Consider the following 19,635-nt stretch of genomic DNA (forward strand, 5'->3'; position numbering starts at 1 on the left):
GGAGGCACTGACAGACGGACGCTTGGTCAGGCTGGTCCCAGTCCCAGCTCTCACATACTGAGTGACCCCAGGCCAACCCCCTCACCTCTCTGTGCCTCAGTTTCTCCATTTGTAAAAAGGGGCCCATTCTAGCCCCTTGCTCACGGTTGTCAAGAACATCAAAGAAACCATCCTCACTCATTATCACGGAGTGAACACTCCCACTGTACAGATGGGAAAACCAGAACTAAAAGTCATGAAGTCTGCTGGCCTCACAAACATCAAGTCCAGAGAGTAGAGGCCTGTTTGCTGAGCAGCTGACTGAGAAATGGGGTCTCAGAGCTGGGAGGCAGGGCAGACTCACCAGCACAGGGGGCCAAAGGGGAGAGGAAGACATTTATTAAGTAGCTATGTTGGAGGCATGTCTCTGGTCCTCATAATAAGGTGTGAGGCAGGCACTTCTCCATCTGAGGTGACTTCCAGATAGAGATGGGGTTCAGAGAGGTGAAGTGACTTGCCCCAGGTCACACAGCAGAGCACAGCTGATCCAAGGCTGGATTCTGGAATGATAGGTGTTTCCTTTCCCTCTTCAGCTCACTTCACCCTGTTGCCCCTAGTGACGCAGCTCTTTGACCTCAGGTCATGTCACAACACCGGACAGACCGCGAGGGCAGTCACCAGCAGGGAAAACAGCTGGGGGAGCCTAGCCTGAAGCTGGCTATCATAGGAAGGGCAGAGCCCGGCGTGGGTCAGCAATGTCCTCATGCTTCCCCGTCCCCATTCCCAGGGCCTCAGCAGAGCAGTTTTCTAGAATATCCAGGCCTTGGCATCCCTTTACTCGGCTCCAACCTCACGGGTGTGGAGAGGCCCTTCCTGTCCCATTGGGCATCACGCCACGTGTTTCCCTCCATGGGCTGCAGCACCACCTGCTTCATTTCACCCTTGCAACATCCCTGGGAGGCCGACTGTATGATCCTGCCCATTTCACAGGTGAGGACACTGAGGCCCGGGGCAGGAGAGCCCCAGGTGTTGCAAGAGCACAAGGCAGCTTGGTGCCCTTTAGAGAAGGTGCCCCTCCCTCTGAGTGGGCACAAGACAAGTGCCGCTTGAACTGCAGCCTCCCCCACCCCCGGCCCGATACTCCTGCACAACGACTTGCACGGTGCACGGGGAGTACCCGGCCCAAGGCCACACAGCTGGTGTGTGGCAGAGCTGGCCCGTCCCCAGGCTGGAACCCCAAGGCCCTGCCGAGGGAGACATCAGGGTTGGCCCGGCCCCAGTCCTTGTCTCACACCCCCACCTCACCCCCGCGGCAGAGCCCCAGCCCTTGGCTTGGTCGTGGATGCACAGCCTACAGCTGCTGCACTCAAGGGCATGCGTGCTGCCGCCACCTCCTCCACGATGGCCCCATAGACCTGGGAAGGTTTGCCCTTGGGAGGGGAGCCAGGGACAGAGTGGCCTATGTATGGGCAGGAGCTCTGCACCCAGGGGGCCCCCGCACCCTGGGGATTCGCCCCCTCCTTAACACCAGCTCCTCTGTGGCCTCCTTGGCAACAGTCCCTCCTGGCTGGCTCCCCTCCTGCCCCTGGGGCCCTTCTGCCTCCCCCTCTTCCTCCCAGCATGCAGGGGAGAGCGCTGTTCCTGGCCCCCTCCCTTCCCTCCCTGTCTGCCCCTCCCAGCCTCCCACATCTGCCTTGGTGAGAGTCTCAGCCAGTCTCCTTCCCTGCCATCCAGCCCCAAGGCCTGGAGGCACTGACACATGGACGCTTGGTCAGGCTGGTCCCAGTCCCAGCTCTCACATACTGCGTGACCGCAGGTCAACCCCCTCACCTCTCTGAGCCTCAGTTTCTCCATCTGTAAAAAGGGCTGCCTCTCTGTACCGGACCCCTGCTGGACGTCGGGCAGCTCCCCCCTCCTTCTGGCTGCCCTGCTCCTCCCCCGCTGTGTTGGGGGCTCTCCCACCCCACATGGAAACCACCAGGCTCCCTCCCTGCCCCACTCCATGGGGAGTCTGTCCCCACCCTGTGTGACTTCACCTCTCTGGGCCTCCATTGCCCCATCTGTGAACTGGGGCTGCTGTGGGGTCCCAGGGAGGTGAAGTGTGTAAATCTCTCAAGTAACACCTATGAATGGCGCTATAAGCATCACCTTCCCTTGATTCGGAGGCTGTGTTTCACACATCAGTGTTTCTGGAATCAGAATGCATCTTTCGACCGATAGTCACATTAATGTGCTACTTGGGGGCCCCGAATGCCTCTTTCTATTGAGGGGCCTACGGGCCTGGTTCTCAGGCTGGCTCTAGGCCAGTCCGTCCTCTTTCTGGACATTCTTCGGAGCACACTGGGTTCAGCCAGGCAGTGAGAGTGGATGCAGCCTGGACCCCTCAGCAGAGGTAGGCGCCCTCGAGGAGACGAGATGGCGCTGCCGGTAGCTGTGTGGCCAGGGGAGGGGTGGGCTGCCTCCTCTGCGCGCCTGCTGGGTGCTTGGCCCCAAACCACCGAGCTGCACGCAGAGAAGGTGGGGGGTGAGAGGGGGGCCTCTGCCTGGGACACACTCCGCACACAGGGTGCCCAGCTGAGTCCTCCCATCCCTGAGGGCCTGTGGGAAGCCAGGCAGACCTGGGTTCGAATCCTGCTGCTTAGGAGCTGTGTGCCCATCACACGCCCTTGTGTGCCCATCACACAGCGCTGTTTTCCTCACCTGCAGACTGGGTGTAGCCATCTCGACCTTGCTGACCCACTGCACTAAGTGGTGCTTTGCTTCCCTGCACCGTTACCACCTCCCATGGAAATGTCCCCAAGTTTGGAGGAAAGGCTTGGGATGTGGGACCTAAGACGTGAGCTACCCAGCATGTATGAAATTCCTCCAGGGGTCCTGACAGTGCCCCAAGAGGCAGGTGGTCAACACCCGTGGGACAGCAGACACCCACTGTGGCCGAGCTGCATCTGGCCGGCAGCTCTGTGCAGCAGCCCCAGTAAGTGTGGAGCTGCACCCTTGAGCACCTACCGACTCAGCGACGGTTTACAGCTCCCTCCCACACACCTGAGGGGAGGCACCTGGTCTGTGCCTGGGGCAGTCCTACCTTCCTCGCAGCTCGACCCCGAGCGCCCAGGGCAGCACCTCCACTCGCGGGCTGTCACCGTCTTGTACATCACCTTGTATGTGGGTCTCACCACGGTTCTGTAGCTGAAAGAGCGCCCAGGTGGCCTGGTTCAGACGGGCCTTCCGCCACCCCTCCCACCATCCATGGGGACAAGCCCAGAGCCTCCAGGGTCCTCTGCCACCTCCAGGTCCCTCTGGAGCCTCTTTCCTCATGCATTCTGGGCCTCAGCCCTTCCATTCCCTCTCCAGCCCCGAGCCGGGGGGATCTAGAAACCAACTGGACAGGAAGCCCCTGCAAGCTGGGCTAGACTGTCCCCAGTGGTGAACGCTCACTGAGCGAAGGCGTCCAGGTGAATGCTGGAATCCCTCCCCGCAGGAAGGCCCAAGAGCCAAGGGGAGGCGCTGGGAATGGACAATGGTCCCTTTGTCCGCCCACCCTTGGGGTCCCAGGCATCTCCTGCACTGGGTCCCAGCCCCAGCACCAGCTCTTCGACCAGGCCATGCCCACAGCGGGAACGCCAGCAGCTCCTGCTCCACATGGTCTCGCTCACCTGTTCCCAGGGCAGCTCATGGGCCAGGGGCAATTCTGCAGCACGCGCTGCAGGTAGGTGCCATTCTGCACGTGGCACGAGATGGTGCGGGTCACCACGTATGAGCACCAGTTCCTGAAACAGACCAGCAGAGAGAAAGCTCAGGTGCCACGTGCAGCCCATGTTCTCTCTGGGAGCCCCGAGTCTCCAGGCAGGGAGACCCCTAAGCTCTCCGAGTTCTTTGGGCCCTGGTGGGAGTCTCTGAGCTGAAGTGGCTGAGCAGTGAATTCCAGAACCCTGGCGGGGACAGCTGTGCTGGGTGCTCTTGGAGGTCTTGGGGAATGAGCTGCAGGGGGCCAGACGGGAGCAGGGCATCTTCCTCCTCAGCATCTCCTTTCCAACCCTGACCCGTCCAGGCCACCACTGCCTCCCACCTCCCACCTGGACAAGGGCAGTGAGTGAGTGTCTTTCCCCTCACTCTCTCCCCAGAGGGAGGGTCAGACAATGGAAACCTGGCGGTGTCCCTTGCCTAGCCCTACCCTCAGCCCTCCAAGTCTCCTGCTCCCACTCCTGCTGTGGATCCCTCACCTCCAGGCCTTTGCTCATGCTGGACCTGATGCCTGGAGCACCCTTCCCCCAATTCTCTTCCTGACACCGCCTACCTTTGAAGCCCCAGTGTGCTGTCACCTCTTCCCTTGTCCTCTTCCACCTCCACCCCAATCTGAATAGAAGCGATGGTTCCCTGCCTGGGATCCTAAGCGCACTGTATCCCTGTCATGCTGAATTAAGTTGGTGATTCATGTCTGCCCCCTCCCTCCCTGAGGCATGTGAGAAAGAAGCTCTGTCTCACTTATCCTCAGGTCCCCTCTGTGTGACAGCTGGGATGCACAATCAATATCCCAAGCATGGAGGACTGACTTTTTCAAATGCCAAAGAATAATCATCTTGCACTGCACATACTGAGCACCTACTGTATGCTAAAGGTATTTACATCATCTTCCCACAGTGAACCAGGAACCCCCCCCCCATTTAACAGAGGGGTAAACTGAGGCTCAGGGAGGGGAAGACAATTGTTCATGTTAAAGAGCTGGTGCATGGCGGATCTGGATTTGAACCCAGGAATGTGGACGGCTCAGCCTGGCCCCCACCTCCATCCCAGAGGCCCCGTCAGCTCCCGTCTCCTCCCCACCTCCTGAGCCACGGTCTGTGGCTCTGTGAAGGCCTCAGCCTGGGAACCTGCTGACCCTGGGCTCCAGGTCACAAAGGAAAGTCTGGTGGGGTGGGGGCTCAAGCTGAGAAGGGTCACCTGAAACGGTCACTCCTTTCCCAGCACCAGCAAAAAAACGCAGGCCCGTGACCCCGTGCACTGCTGAGGGCTGGTGAGCACCTGGAATGTCCCAGCCATCACGGAGGTGCCTGCCACCTCGGAAACCCAGCCCTGCAGCTGCGGCCCCACCCCCACCCAGCCCACCTGAAGGAGAAAGCCTTTGGCGGGGACCAGTTGACAAACTCGCTATGGGACTCTGCGGAAGTCCCTTCACCGTTCTGTGTCACGCTGAAATCAGTCCAGGAGGAGGAAACACCCTGGCGGACCGCACGGAGGTGGGAAAGCCAGAGAAGGGTGGCTCTGATCAGCCCAGCGATGGGGCAGGAGCTCAAAAGAGCCCTCGGCCAGGGAATCCACAGCAGAGGTGCCAGGCGCTTGTTACAGCACTGTCAGGAATGGCGCAAAACTGGAACAGCCTAAGTGGGACCCCTAGACACAGAGAACCAGGTGCTGTGACAGAGTCTGAGGTCTCCATGTGCCTGGTTAAGGGGGAAAAACTATGTGTGGACCAAGAGAATGACATTTCTATTAATGCATGAAAAGCAGAGAAAGCCAAAAGACTGTAAATGTGTGTACATATAAAGCTATGTGTGTATTTTTTTTTTTTATTTTATTTGGCCACGCTATGAGGCTTGTGGGACATTAGTTCCCCAACCAGGGATTGAACCCCGGCCCTTGGCAGTGAAAGCACGGAGTCCTAACCGCTGGACGCCAGGGAATTCCCTATGTGTGTATTAAGTGAGGAAAAATCACATGCCTAGATGAGTTCCATCCACTCAGTCCCCTGTGCTCACAGCAGCCTCCGTTTACCATGCCAGGAGCTGTGCCCAGGGCCTTCCACACACCTAATTATAAGTGCCACTTTACAGATGGGAAGACTGAGGCTCTGGGGTCTGGGATGTGCCCCGGGCACCCACGATGAGCGACACAGTCACGGTTGGAACTCAGCTTCTTCTAACCCCAGGGCTTGCGCTCTTAACCACAGGCTGGAAATGTTTCTCCTAATGAGCAAGTGGGGATTTTATAAGTTTAAAAAGATGCATTTCAAAAAGGCCCCTCAGTGCTCGCTTCGGCAGCACATATACTAAAATAGGAACGATACAGAGAAGATTAGCATGGCCCCTGTGCAAGGATGACACGCAAATTTGTGAAGCATTCCATATTTTAAAAAAAAAATGGTTCTGAAGAACCTAGGGGCAGGACAGGAATAAAGACGCAGACGTAGAGAATGGACTTGAGGACACGGGGAGTGGGAAAGGTAAGCTGGGACGAAGTGAGAGAGTGGCATGGCCATATATACACTACCAAATGTAAAACAGACAGCTAGTGGGAAGCAGCCGCATAGCACAGGGAGATGAGCTCCGTGTTTTGTGACCACCTAGAGGGGTGGGATAGGGAGAGTAGGAGGGAGACACAACAGGGAGGGGATATGGGGATATATGTATATATATAGCTGATTCACTTTGTTATAAAGCAGAAACTAACACACCACTGTAAAGCAATTATACTCCAATAAAGATGTTAAAAAAAAAAAAGGCCCCCCCCACCCGTGAGAGCCTCTGGGTCCCCAGAGCTGTGGTTTAAAACCCACTGGGATCTTGTTTGGGGGGGACATAAGCCCCTTTGGAGACTGATGTGAGTTGTCGCTCCTCCCCCCCAAAATGCATAAAACTTGGGGTACAAGTTCAGGGGGACTCAGGGGCTCCCTGAGCCTGTGTGATGTCCCCCAGGCTAGCCCAGGGGCTCTGTGAGTGGAGGAAGAAGGGAGGGAGGGAGCAACCTGGGCAGAGGACGGCCAGAGCATGGGACACAGGAGGAGGGCCCTGGGCACGGACTGAAGACTCCATGCCGGTGTACAGACTCACACACATGCATACACATCAATATGCACACACACCAATATGCACACACACATGCAGACATGAAAGCACAGACACATTCACATATACAACTTCCAGACACATGTGTCCATGTGCACACACAGACCCACATAAGCGTGCGCGCACACACACACTACAGCACGCAATCAGACCAAGGTCAATCTGGCAGGACACATAACCACAGAAATGACTGTCCAACTTGCACTCGGGCCCACACCTGCAGACACAGAGCCGTGCACCCTCACACACATGTGTGCACACACCCCCCATGCCCAGCCAGCCCCTGGACTGGACTGGGGGAGGCAGGCCTGTGACTGCCCACAATTGCCCTAGCAATTCTTTTGACCACGGGGGAGCTAGAGAAAACAATTCTTTTCTTCTTCTTACTTAAAATCTTCCCCATGTGAGTTGCTGCCTGGTTCCCTGGTTTATTTCCCACCATCTGGAGTTTGCTTGAATCCCCTGCTTAGGAGACACGGAGCTGATGGCCGGCTAGCAGACATTTTAGACAGGAGGGGACACTCTGGCCAGGTGGGGTTCAAGGTCAGCCCCTCGTGCCCTCCACCTGGGGGGTCACCAATAATTACGCGCTGCCTCTCCCTGGCCTTAAAGACCCAGACCCACTGCTGCCAGGATAAGCCCGAGCTCCTCCACAGGGTCCTAGCCTGGCTCTGCCACCCGCCCACCCCTCCGTCCACTTTCCAGGGGTGCTGCTGGCCTGAAGTCCACAGCCCACCACGCTGCCCGTCACCCTGCAACCCCTGACCGCTGGGTCCTGCACACTTGGGCTGCTGCCCTTCCTCCTTCCTGCCCTCCCTCCCATGCGCGTCTTCTCCCCACCTCAGATCTTTGCGTAGGAGATTCCCTCTGCCTGGAAAGCCCTCTCCCTGCTCCAGCAAACTCCTATTCATCCTCTGGGTCTCAGTCCTGAGGCTCTGGGCACAGTTGGGCACCTGCAGGGGCCCCCCTCAGCCACTCACAGCAGCCCTGAGTTTTTTCCTCCCCCGACGGTGCTGGGGGAGGGCGCTGGCGGGGACCAAGCCAGTATGGGGCTCAGTCCGGGGGCGCTCAGGGAGGTTTGCTGAATGACTGAGAACAGAGAGTGGCCCTGGGCAGAGGAGCCAGGACCCAGGTTCCCAGAGATGGGCGCAGTCCTTGGAGGCCCCGCCCCCATCCTGCTGTCCTTGGGAGCTTCTTTTCTGGGGCGTGGTTAGTGATAAGCTGCCCAGGAACCCGATGAGGCTGGGTTACCTCCTGTGGGATGGGACAATGGCAGGGGCTGGGAGGAGGCAGCACCCCTCTCCTGGGCCTGCCACTTCTGCCCACTCAGCACCTCCTGGGCCTCCAGAGGCTGCCGGGAGGAGAGAAAACAGGCCAGACCAGCTCGGCCTGGCATTGGCCTCCCCCACAAGGGCCCCCCCACATCTGCCCTCCACCCCCTGCCACGAGGAGCTCAGGGGACTTTGTCTCCACACGGCCCAGGGCTGTGATCCGGAACAGTGATAGGGGCTAATTGCAGGAGGCAGCCAAGCGGGCTGGGGGCCAAGGGCCGCTATGAAAAGGAGAGGAGAGAAAGAAGACCCACAGCGTGGGGGTGGGGTGAACAGAGCCAGAACCCCACACCAGAGGCGAACCCCACACACTGGCTCTGCTGCTTCTTAAGTTGGTGACCTTGGACGAGGTCCTGACCCACTCGGGGCCTCATTTTGTCCATCTGCAAATGGGGACAGCAGACACTCCTCCTGCAAGGGAGATTTCACGCAAAGCCCTTAGCGCAGCGCTGACGGCTTTTGGTAGTTCTTGTTCCTGGACCGTGACATAGGGCCCACACCAGGCGGCTGTGGTCCAGGGGCTTCCCTGAGGGATACCAGCACTGTACCTTCCACACAAGGTCCTCCCCTTGACTTTGGGATAGGGATTGTCAGGCTCTGCATTTTATCAAGTGGAAACTGAGGCCCCAAGAGAAGTCACCTACCCAGGTCACCCCTGTGGGTAAAGAGCTGGGATCTGAGCTCCCAAGGGAGGGGGTGGGGAAGAAAATTCTCCACTCTCCTTGATTCCTGGAATTGCCCAAAGGAAGCCAGTACTGCAGGGGAAGAAGCCTGGACCAGGACACCGGTGACGGCTTCAACTCTAGAGCCACAGCGTTGAGACACTGAGATGGGTCATTAAAGGCTGGAAGGGCCCTCAGAGGGGCAGGAAGCACCCCCAGCAGGGACTGGGGGGGCAGACAGGGGCAAGGGCGAGACAAGGCAGCTGTGCACAGCCCCGGACACCCTGGTTCCGGGGGTCTCAAAGTCTTGCCACATTCTTGGGCCTGGGGGCGGCCCCTTGGATGCCTTCCCGGGCCTCCCCCTCCCCAGGCACAAAGCCTCTTTTCTCCCTCTGGTCTCTTGGCTGCCAAGGGGTGCCTGGGGCACCGGGATAGGGGTGGAGGGAGGGCTGATGGGGAGCAACATCCCCATGCTGTCTCCAATGATGCTGGGACAGGGCCACAAGGGGAGGTCCTGGTAGCCAAGAACCACAGATTCCTCTGGCTAGGGGTCCCTCCCCTCACTTAATGTTGGTCATAGCAGGAACCACTGTACATCAGGCCCTGCACTGGTTCCTCCCGTGGGGGACTGTCCTCAGAAGAGGCCTGTGTGCAGGGGATGAGGGGAGGGAAGAGGGGAACTGAGACCTGGGGCCCTGAAGAGACCTGCCTGAGGTCACACATTGAGTGGGTGACAGAGCCAGGAATAAAACCCTGCTTTATCTGAGACCAGAGCCCCTAATTCCTAACCACGACCTGCAGACCTTTCTCAGCTCCCCAAGCTGACAAAAGTTCGCCCTCCTCCAGGAGAGCTGCTGGGGTGAAAAGTACACTGGATCTGGAAAGTGACTGACTTAGATTGAGGTGCCTTTTCCTCTCTAGGCCTTGGTTTTCTTATCTGTAAAATGGGAGCGACAGCATTGCCTACAGAGCTTTTGTGATGCTCAGGCCACTGTGAGCCTTCTATGACCAGATGGGGTGGCCAGTGACCACCAGATACCTGCCCACAGACACCATCCTGCTCCCACATAGCAAGTCCTGGGGGGCCAAGGAGCCCAGGCTGGGAGGCAATGGACTGGCTGAAGGGCAGTCCAGGCCTTATGCCTTCTCAACCATCATCCTGAGCTTGACACTGGGGACCCTGGGGGTTCACATCCTTGCCCTAGGCAGGTCATGTCCCCTCTCTGAGCCTCACCTTCCTCCTCTATGAAATGAGGACCATAAAAATGTGTGCCTCCCATGGCAGTAGGGAAGATTCTGGAGGCGATAGGTACAGGTGAAATGCCAGCCCAGGTCAGCATGCATGGTGGTGGCTGTGACATCTGCCAGCCATCAGTCCCTGTCTCAAGACAACTGCTCCTCTGGCCTCTGATGCCACGGCCACCTCTGCCCTCCAGCCCTGCCCATGTCACCTGCTCTTGCTAGCCCAGCGGGGGCACGCTGGCCCCTGACCACTGGGAAAAGGGAATTTCTGAAAAGAATTAAAGAATTGAGCCCGTAGGGGGTGGGGGCCGGGCAGGCCTTTGAATGGGATGAAAAGGCCTGGAGAGGCCTGGCTACTCCGTATTGTCTGCCTCAGACAACAGTGGCGGCTGGCCCTCGAAAGGGGACCCCAGCAGGGGCAGGGGCTACAGCCAGGACAGGGGCCTGGGTAGGTTCAAACAGTGTCACCAAGGCCAGAAAGACACAGATTTGAATCCCAGTTCTTCTATTAATGGTCAATAAGCCTAGAAGATTATGTTAATTCTCTGGGGCCTCAATTTGCTCATCTGCTAAATGGGGACAAGTGTTCCCGACCTCATTCAATCCTTGAACACTGCACATAAAGGGCCCCCTCACTGGTACTGGGAGATGCTCCATAAACACCACCAGATAGAATGCTCCCTGCTCCTGAAAGAGCAGCAGGAAGACAGAGCACTTGCTCCCAGCGCAGTCCAAAATGCCAGGTCCCTGGGGGCCGACACTGACCCTCCGTCTGTGAAACTCCACCCCAGTCTTCTTCCTTTGAGGGAAATAAATAGCTGGGATACTTAAAAAAATCCAGGAGCAGAGTAAAGCGGGGAGGGTCCCCCAAGTGTCAGCTAGAGGGTGTCCTGGGCTTCTCCTATGTGCAGGAAGGGGCCTCTAGGGAGACGGTGGAGGAAGTCTTGGTTTCCTCCCTCGGAGGAAACCACCCCCTGGGGCTCTGGAGGTGAAGTGGTGGGGGGTGGAGAAGGCTGTCAGGGGACTGCCGACTCCGTATACGTGAAGTAGGGGACCCCCGCAGGGCCTGGAGCTTCTGCCAGATAGCGGGGAGGCCCAGGGTTCCTGCCCCAACCCGGGCTGGCAATGAGGTGGGGAACCGGGTCCCTTTCCCAATCCCGGGCTTGCACGGAGTTGAGGGGGGGGGCGGTACCTGGAGTCTCTGTCCCCAACCCCGGGCTGGCAGGGCACAGAGGTGGTGCTGGGGGTAGGGGCAGCCCTTACCTGCGTGCAGAGAACGGGGCTCCCCCAACGCTCCACGCGGCGCTGCCTCCCGGGAGAAGGAGCCCGAAGCAAAGCAGCGCCCAGGCCCGCGGGCCGCCCATGTTGCGCCCGGCGCCCTCCGCGCGCGGCCCCTCGCCGTCGCCCCCAGCCTGGCGTCCCAGCCCGCGCAGCCAGCCGCCCAGGACGCGCGGATCCCGGTTCCCAGCGCAGCGGCAGGAGGGCGGGCGGGAGGCGGGCGCGGGGCGGGGGCGCGCGTTCCCGGCCTCGCCCGGCCCCTCCGCGCGGCCCCCCGCCCCTTGCGCCGCCGCTGCCAACCCGGAAGGAGCCCCGGGGGGCCGGGCGCCCCCGCCAGGAAGGCCACCAGGTGCCCACCTGAGCCCTGCGCCGCGTGGCCCTTTTGGGGGTGCGGTGCCAGTTTCGAGGTGCCCTCCCACGTGTTGCAAAGTGGGGAGCTGAGGCCAGGCCACGGTTTCAGACGCAGCCAGGACCCAAACCCAACAAGCCTGGGCTAATGATGCGGGGGCCTCATCCCTTCTCAACATTTTTGAGGGTTCCAGTTCCCGAGCCACGAGGGACGGTCCATCCGTGAAACAAAGGCTTCCTGAGCAGTGAGCGCCACTGTGTGCAGGGCACCTCACCTCCGCTTCACATCCTCTTTCGGTTTAATCTTCAAACCACTCTGGGTGAGGTGGGCACAATTATCCCCATTTTACAGAGAGAAAAAAGGAGGCCCAGGCACTCATAGTCGCCCTGGGAGAAGACCTGGGCTGACCCCATAAAGTCAATGTCCACTCTTATCACCATTTTACAGATGGAGAAACTGAGGCAGAGAGGAGATGTCATCTGCCTAAAGCACCCCATCAGTGGTTGGAAGAGCTAGGATTCAAATCCAGGTCTCCTGACTTCAGAGGGGGTGTCAGCTCTTTAGCACAATTAAGGAAGAGTGCAGGCATCAGTTGCTCTGGGCCTGGGTTTCCCCATCAGTGACAAGGAAAGGACTGGCTTACAGTGGAGTTACTTCATCTGGGGTACATGGAGTTACTTCATCTGGGGTACATGTGAATCCCACCAAAGTGTGTGAAAGTATGGTATGTGTGTGTGATACATATGTGTGCAGGTGTGATGGGGGCATGTGAAATGTGTGATGCCTGTGTGCATGTGTGTGATGTATGTGTCTGTGACAGGAGTGTGTGTTTATGTTCTCATCAGAGGGCACCCAGACCCTCCCCAAACTCCAGGACAGTCTCTGACCTCCCCCCCACTCCCTTCTGCCAGAACTGATGGGCAGCAGGCAGTCCCAGGCTGGTGAAGCCCCTACCACCCTGGCAGTGCACCGGGGACCTGTCCTACGGGATCCTGCTGTGGCTTGTCCAGATCTAGGATCTCCGCTAGAAACACTCCAGCAAGAAGGGCATGCTGGCCCTGACCTCTGATTCCTGGGACTACCTCTCCTAGACTCACCAGAGCAGCACAGGGCCCTGGGCTGAGTCACAGGGGGGAGGGTGTGCCAGTGGAGAGAGCCGACCCCTGTCCGCCGAGGGGGCAGGCAGTGAGAGTTGGGTTCAAACCCTCCGTCTGCCCCCTCTACCCGTGTTATCTTGGGCAAGGCCTGCCCCTCTCTGAGCCTCAGTTTCTCTTTGTAAGGAGAACAGTTGCACGTTCCTTATGGGGTGTGTGCAGGAATGAGATATGCCTTGGCCCCCACAGTCCCCTGCTTCACGTGGTTCCCCCAAGGGCTCCTCACATCCTCCAACAACATCATCATGGTGCCAACTTTGCCCCCCTAGGGGAGCTGCCTCCCTCCCTTCCATCTGTGATTTTTGGGCACCTCTATGTGCCATCTGTCTGACCCCCAAAAAAAGCAGCTTTGCACCTCTCTGGTTAGCTCTTATTTTTGACACAAGTAGATCAGTTACTTAATCCTCTGGATAACTTGTCACTCTCAAGGGGCCCTCTCATGAGATGGTCCCAGGCCCATCTGAGGCCTGGTCAGGTGGCCACGATCAAAACCCAACACCCCAAAGGGCGCTTTGGAGGGTATGCAGCTCTTTAGGAAGGGGAAGTGCTGGGCAGTGGCTTCTGTCCTGGGAAGGCCCAGGAGGGCCACAGAATAAGGAGGCACTACCACATCTGTTTGCAACGTGTCTGAGATGCTCCTGTGATGAATGGCATACATGTTCCTTTATCACCAAACTCGTGGGTGCTCCAGGCCACTGCGGATTTCTCCAGCAATGGATGCTCCCAGGAAAAGCTGTTATCAACATTTTGACATCAGAAAGGGTCCTATCCTTACTGAGGCTGGGGTCCCTTGGTCCAGGATATTTATTTAAAACTACAGCTAGACCCCCATGCCAGTGCAGCCTGGTGGTTACCACATAGGCTCAGCACCCCATAGGCCTAGGTGTCAATTCCAGAGCAACCACTGGACACTGTATGACCCGGGACAAGTCACCTCCCCTCTCGGAGCCTCATTTCCTTGCCTGAAAAAACAAGGCAGTTTTAAGACATGGAAGCAACCTAAGTGTCCATCGACAGATGAATGGATAAAGAAGATGTGGCACATATATACCATGGAATATTACTCAACCATAAAAAAGAATGAAATATTGTCATTTACAGAAACATGGATGGACCTAGAGATTATCATACTAAGAAAAGTAAGTCAGAGAGAGAAAGGCAAATACCATATGATATCACTTACATGTAGATTCTAAAAAAATGGTACAAATGAACTTATTTACAAAACAGAAACAGACTCACAGACATAGAAAACAAACCTATGGTTACCAAAGGGGAAAGCAGGGGAGGGATAAATTAGGAGTTTGGGATTAACAGATACACACTACTTTATATAAGATAGATAAACAACAAGGTCCTACTGTATAGCATAGGGAACTATATTCAATATCTTGTAATAAGCTATAATGGAAAATAATCTGAAAAACAATATATATATATATATATATATATATATAACTGAATCACTTGCCTGTACACCAGAACCTAACACAAACCAGAAACTAACACAACATTGTAAATCAACCATACTTCAATTAAACAAACAAAAAACAAGGAAGTTTTTAAAGCTTTGGGTCTCTGCGCGGTGGTCCTGGGGCACAGTATGAAGGCCCCTTTTGAGGGCACACTCTCCTGGTGGATATCAGCCTATTTTCTGGTCCTCTTTACCCCCTGAGCAGGAAGGGCAGGAAATACTGCAGGGACCTGGGTTTGGTCATTTGAGGTTTCAGTGTTTGCTGAGATGGGGAGGAGAGGGGCCCGCTGGCTCAAGGCCCCTGTGGGTGGGGCCTCTTCCCTGGGGGGCCGATCTTCTCAGCTGCCAAGACCGAACCACAACCGCCAGTAACAACAGCAGCTTCCGGTCCGGTCTGAGCGCTGACCGTGTGCCAGGCGCTGTGCTAAGCATTTTGCTTGCATTGTCGCCTGCCCTCTTCTCCCACACCCGGGAGGCCTCCATATTATCCCCAGGTGCAGGGCCCACGGCTGGTGAGTGATGGGTGCCGGCCTCTGCACTTACCCATTAGGCCACACTGTTGCCCTCTGACCCTGCAAGGGGGTTTCTTTGGGCAAAAAGAGAACTCAGCTCAGATTTAGACTCCCGTCGGGAGCCGAGGATACACACACACACACACACACACACACACACACACACACACACACACACGCACACACACACCCCGGGAGCAGGCCATGGGGTCTGGGAAACACAGCCCTTCTGGTGTGTATTCACTGACACATCCAGCCGGCCTAATCCAAACAGGAAATGCTGTTCTTCTAACAGCAAACAAACCTGGGTCGCAGCCTCCCTTCCCCGTGAACTGCCCCTGGAGCCTGTGCTAAGGGCCTCTTCCCTCTGCCTATGTCCCAAGGACAGTCTCCCCGGCTCGGGGTGGGGGGGCCCATAAAATTAGCCCTGCTTGCACACCAGCTTGTGTGAGCCCAGGTGCCCCAGTTGATCTGTACCCATGTCGTGCCCATTCTATAGGGGAGGGAGCAGCCCTAGAGGCCTGGGGGTACCGGAGTCTGTGGCGGCAGCCCCCAGGGGCCCAGTCAGCGCCAGCGCCCTCGAAGCCTCTGCCCAGACAAAGGGCAGGGCCGGTGGGCCGGCCTTCCAGGTTAGGGAACAATGCCCGCTTTCTGTGCCTTTGATCTGGAGGCCTGGCCCTGCGGCCCCTCGCTGGGCCAGGGCGGGGATGCTGGGGGACCGGGAGAGCCTGCAGCTGCCCAGCCAAGTTATTTATGCTCCATGGAGCTGCCGTTCTCACCCAGTTCATTCCTTCCTCATGGAGCTGGGACTGGAGCTGGAAGGGGTGATGGGAGGAAGGAAGCTGTCGGAAAATCATAAATTAGGGCTCTGAGAGAGGGCTTTCCTGCCCTCCACAGGAATCCTCAGGAGGAGAGGCCGGCACCTTGGGTCAGGGGAGAACGACAGGCTGGCAGCCAGGGCACCTGTATTTGGAGTTAGGACACGGGGATGTCTGCATGATCTACAGTGAGTCTCTTCTCTCTGGGCCTCAGTGCCCCCATCTGGAAACCAGGGGAGGGAGGGATACAAGACTTGGGGACTTTCCTGTGACTGTGCTTTGTTGACTGTGAAGAAATGGACAGATAAGAGGCCTTCTCCTTAACAATGTTTGTCCCACTTCCCTTCCTCTGGTTCCTTGCCCACAAATCCTCTCCTTTCTGCCCCCCACCTTTGCCCTACCTCTCTTCTTTGGGTATCCCTGGCTCTGCTTCTTTTTCTACATCTCTCCTCCTGCAAAAACAGACTAATGAGGTCTCCTTAGGCAACATCCACCTAGCTGGGGGGGTAGAGGTTGGCTCATTTACACTAGAGTGTTAATGACTGATATATTGAATGTTGTTAAATGTTGGGGCCCAGTTAACAGGGATTCTTCCTCATTTAAACCCTAAATCACTAGGAGTGGGCTAGTAATCACTTCTAGGCTAGTAAGGGGGATGCTTGGTGACCAAGGATCTAGGAACAAGGTCTGCCAAGGGAAAGGCCCTTCTCTGTGGGAACATGTCCTTTTCCCGGCCACAGTGAGGTGAAACCTACTCCCTGCTGGATGCATCTGGAGTGGTGGCCACAAGTCCCTGTGGTTTAGATGGACCTGGCAGGCACAAAGGACAGGCAAGAGGAACCACTCAGAGTGGAGACCCTGGAGCTGCCTGCCAGCCCTGCCAGTCCCAGGAGGTGCCTGCTGGGCCAGGAGCATGTGGGCCTGCCCCACCTGACACCCCCAGGATGAATGGGCTCCACTCTGAGGAAGTGATTCTGAGGAGGAAGAGGAGAGGGAGAGAGAAAGAGCCAGAGAGAGATATAGAGATATAGAGAGATACTCAGAAAGAGAGAAAGAGAGCCAGCAAGCTGGAGACAGAGGGAGAGATGTCAGCCAGAGAAATGTAGAGAAAGGCACATGGAAAGACAGAGAGACAGAAAAAGAGACAGACAGACACAGAAAGAAGAGCACTTGGGGAAGAGGACCCCAGGTTGTTGGTCTCAGCTCCTGCGGGGACCAGGCAGAGGGGGCAGGACCAGGGTGCCAGCCCAGCACCATCCTCTGCACGACAGGCTCTGCCTCCCTCAGACCCACACTCCCACACCCCTAAGAGGCAGGAGCTGGTCCTTCTGCCATCCGCTGCCCTTGCCTAGCACTGGCTGACCAATGGGCTCTGGGCTGCCTGCATTGGTATAAATTGTGCCTGGGAAGCCCTGTTAGGCAGATGGAGCTGCTGGACCCAGAAGAGATGGATTTCTAGCCCGTGGCTTGGCCCAGGGAGTCATAAGTGGATGGACAGCATATGGGGGATGTGCACCCCTGGAGCACCTGGACTCCAGGCTCTCCCTGCCTTGCCCTCCTGTCCAGCCCTGTGGGGCCAATCCTGGATCCTCTCCATCTGCCCACTCCTCTGTCCCTTCCAGCCTCCCCACCCTCTATGGGATGTGGCCTCAGTTTCCTTGGTGGCTTCTCACCTCCTCTCTGACCCTTCCAGTCTTTTGGGATCTTCCCAAAGGTGACTGGAGGTATTTCCCTGTGAGGGAAACCTTCAGTGTCCCTGCTGCCCTCAGGGTGGGAACTGAATGTGGCCTGGCCTGCCCATCCTCCCTGTGTCCCAGACCCTGGGACACCAAAGCGAGTCTCCATCCTCCCAGCCAACCCTGTTGGGTTGGCTCTCCAGCTGGACCGCAGGGCTTTCCCATCCCATCCCATCCCCTCTGCCTACCAATGTCCACTCCCCCTTCTGTCACAGCTCAGACATCACCCCCTCCCTGCCTCTAGGAAGGTGTCCCATAACCCAAGACTGGATCACATGTCCACTGGGCTTTTCCACTCACAGCGTTCTATGCAGAAGCCATCTGTTGATTTGTCTCAGTCCCCTGATGGATCATAAATAGATGTTGGGCCCTTTCCGTAATCTTTCTAAGAGTACTAGGAAAACTACATACCCCAGAAGCCATAAAGGATACACTGGGTACATAAAAATTTCTGCATTGAAAAAGAATAATATGGGCTTCCCTGGTGGCGCAGTGGTTGAGAGTCTGCCTGCCGATGCAGGGGACACGGGTTCGTGCCCCGGTCCGGGAAGATCCCACATGCTGCGGAGCGGTTGAGCCCATGAGCCATGGCCACTGAGCCTGAGCATGCCGCGGAGCGGTTGAGCCCATGAGCCATGGCCACTGAGCCTGAGCGTCCAGAGCCTGTGCTCCGCAACAGGAGAGGCCACGATGGTGAAAGGCCCGCGTACCGCAAAAAAAAAAAAAAAAAAAAAAAAAAAGAAGAAGAATATGATTAACTGTGGAAAAAATTTTCAACATATCAATCAGAAAAAAAGACTATTTTCCTCCACATATAAAGAGCTCTTACAAATCAATAACATCAATCAATGACCCAATAGAGAAATAGACAAAAGTTATGAACAGACAACTCAGAATGAAAAGGAATTCAATTTCACTCAAAAGAAAAAATTTCAGATGAAAACCACAATGAGATAGCACCTTCCAAAACTGATGGTAAGGACTTAAAATCTTTGATAAAATTAGTTGGCAAGGATGTGGAGAAACTGTCACTTCACATATGCCCTCTTTGGAGCACAGTTGGTAATATGTAATAGAAGGTAAAATGTGTCTCCCTTTGACCTAGTAATTCCACAGTGAGGAAGTTTCTTACATGTATATTTGCAAAGAACAGAAGGAAATTAACTGCAATACTATACGTAGTATCAAAAGACTGGAAACAACCTAAATGCCCCTTGCAGGAGACTAGTATATTAAGGTACACCCATCAGTGGAATGCTGTATTGCCAGTAAAAAGAACAGAGATAAGTGAAATGTGGCATACATATACAGTGGAATATTATTAGTCAGCCATTGAAAGGAACACGGTACTGATACATGCTCCAGCACGGATGAACCTTGAAAACATCATGCTGAGTGAAAGAAGCCAGACACAAACGGCTACATATTGTATTTATATGAAATGTCTAGAATAGGCAAATCCCTAGAGACAAAAAATAGATTAGTGGTTGCCAGGGGCTGGGGACAGGGGATGGGGAGTGACTGCTAGTGGGTATGGGGTTTCTTTTTAGGGTGATGAAAATGTTCTAAAATTAGTGGCGATGGTTACAAAACTCTGAATATACTAAAAACCACTGAATTGTTCATACTAAAGAATGAGTTTTGTGGCATGTGAATTATATATACATATACAGATAAAGATGAGGCTTATATATATATATATATATATATATATTTTTTTTTTTTTTTTTTTTTTTTTTTTACGCGGGCCTCCCTCTGTCGCGGCCTCTCCCGTTGCGGAGCACAGGCTCCGGACGCGCAGGCTCAGCGGCCATGGCTCACGGGCCCAGCCGCTCCGCGGCATGTGGGATCCTCCCAGACCGGGTCGCGAACCCGGTTCCCCTGCATCGGCAGGCGGACGCGCAACCACTGCGCCACCAGGGAAGCCCTATATATATTTATATATGTAAAGATGAGGTAGATTATGGAACTTTTTTTTTTTTGGCTGCATTGGGTCTTCGTTGCTGCGCACGGTCTTTTCTCTAGTTGCAGCGAGCGGGGGCTACTTTTCTTTGTGGTGGTTTCTCTTGTTGCAGAGCACAGACTATAGGCACGCGGGCTTCAGTAGTTGTGGCACTCAGGCTCAGTAGTTGTGGCTCGCGGGCTCTAGAGCTCAGGCTCAGTAGTTGTGGCGCACGGGCATAGTTGCTCTGCGGCATGTGGGATCTTCCTGGACCAGGGCTCGAATGCATGTCCCCTGCATTGGCAGGCGGATTCTTAAC

General features: G+C 56.0%; 1 protein-coding gene and 1 non-coding gene across 8 annotated transcripts in view; one reads left to right on the forward strand and one right to left on the reverse strand.

Moving 5' to 3' along the window:
* LOC102986899 (kremen protein 1) overlaps positions 1–19,635 on the reverse strand; it is a 158,584-nt gene that overhangs the window by 35,839 nt on the left and 103,110 nt on the right. For all 7 annotated transcript variants that reach the window (XR_008615923.1, XM_055080387.1, XM_055080391.1 and 4 more), the window contains 2 exons: positions 3,633–3,746; positions 3,062–3,165 (listed from right to left, as the gene is read on the reverse strand). Coding sequence is in view for 6 of the 7 variants with exons in the window: in XM_055080387.1 (XP_054936362.1) it covers positions 3,062–3,165; positions 3,633–3,746 (218 nt within the window). In the remaining variant the exon portion in view is untranslated. The remainder of the gene's footprint in view (positions 1–3,061; positions 3,166–3,632; positions 3,747–19,635) is intronic.
* LOC112064120 (U6 spliceosomal RNA) lies at positions 5,999–6,105 on the forward strand. Its single transcript, XR_002891373.1, has one exon. It is a non-coding gene; the product is annotated as a U6 spliceosomal RNA (small nuclear RNA).

Source organism: Physeter macrocephalus, chromosome 19 (genome assembly GCF_002837175.3).
Source record: "Physeter macrocephalus isolate SW-GA chromosome 19, ASM283717v5, whole genome shotgun sequence".
Classification (NCBI taxonomy): Eukaryota; Metazoa; Chordata; class Mammalia; order Artiodactyla; family Physeteridae; genus Physeter; species Physeter macrocephalus.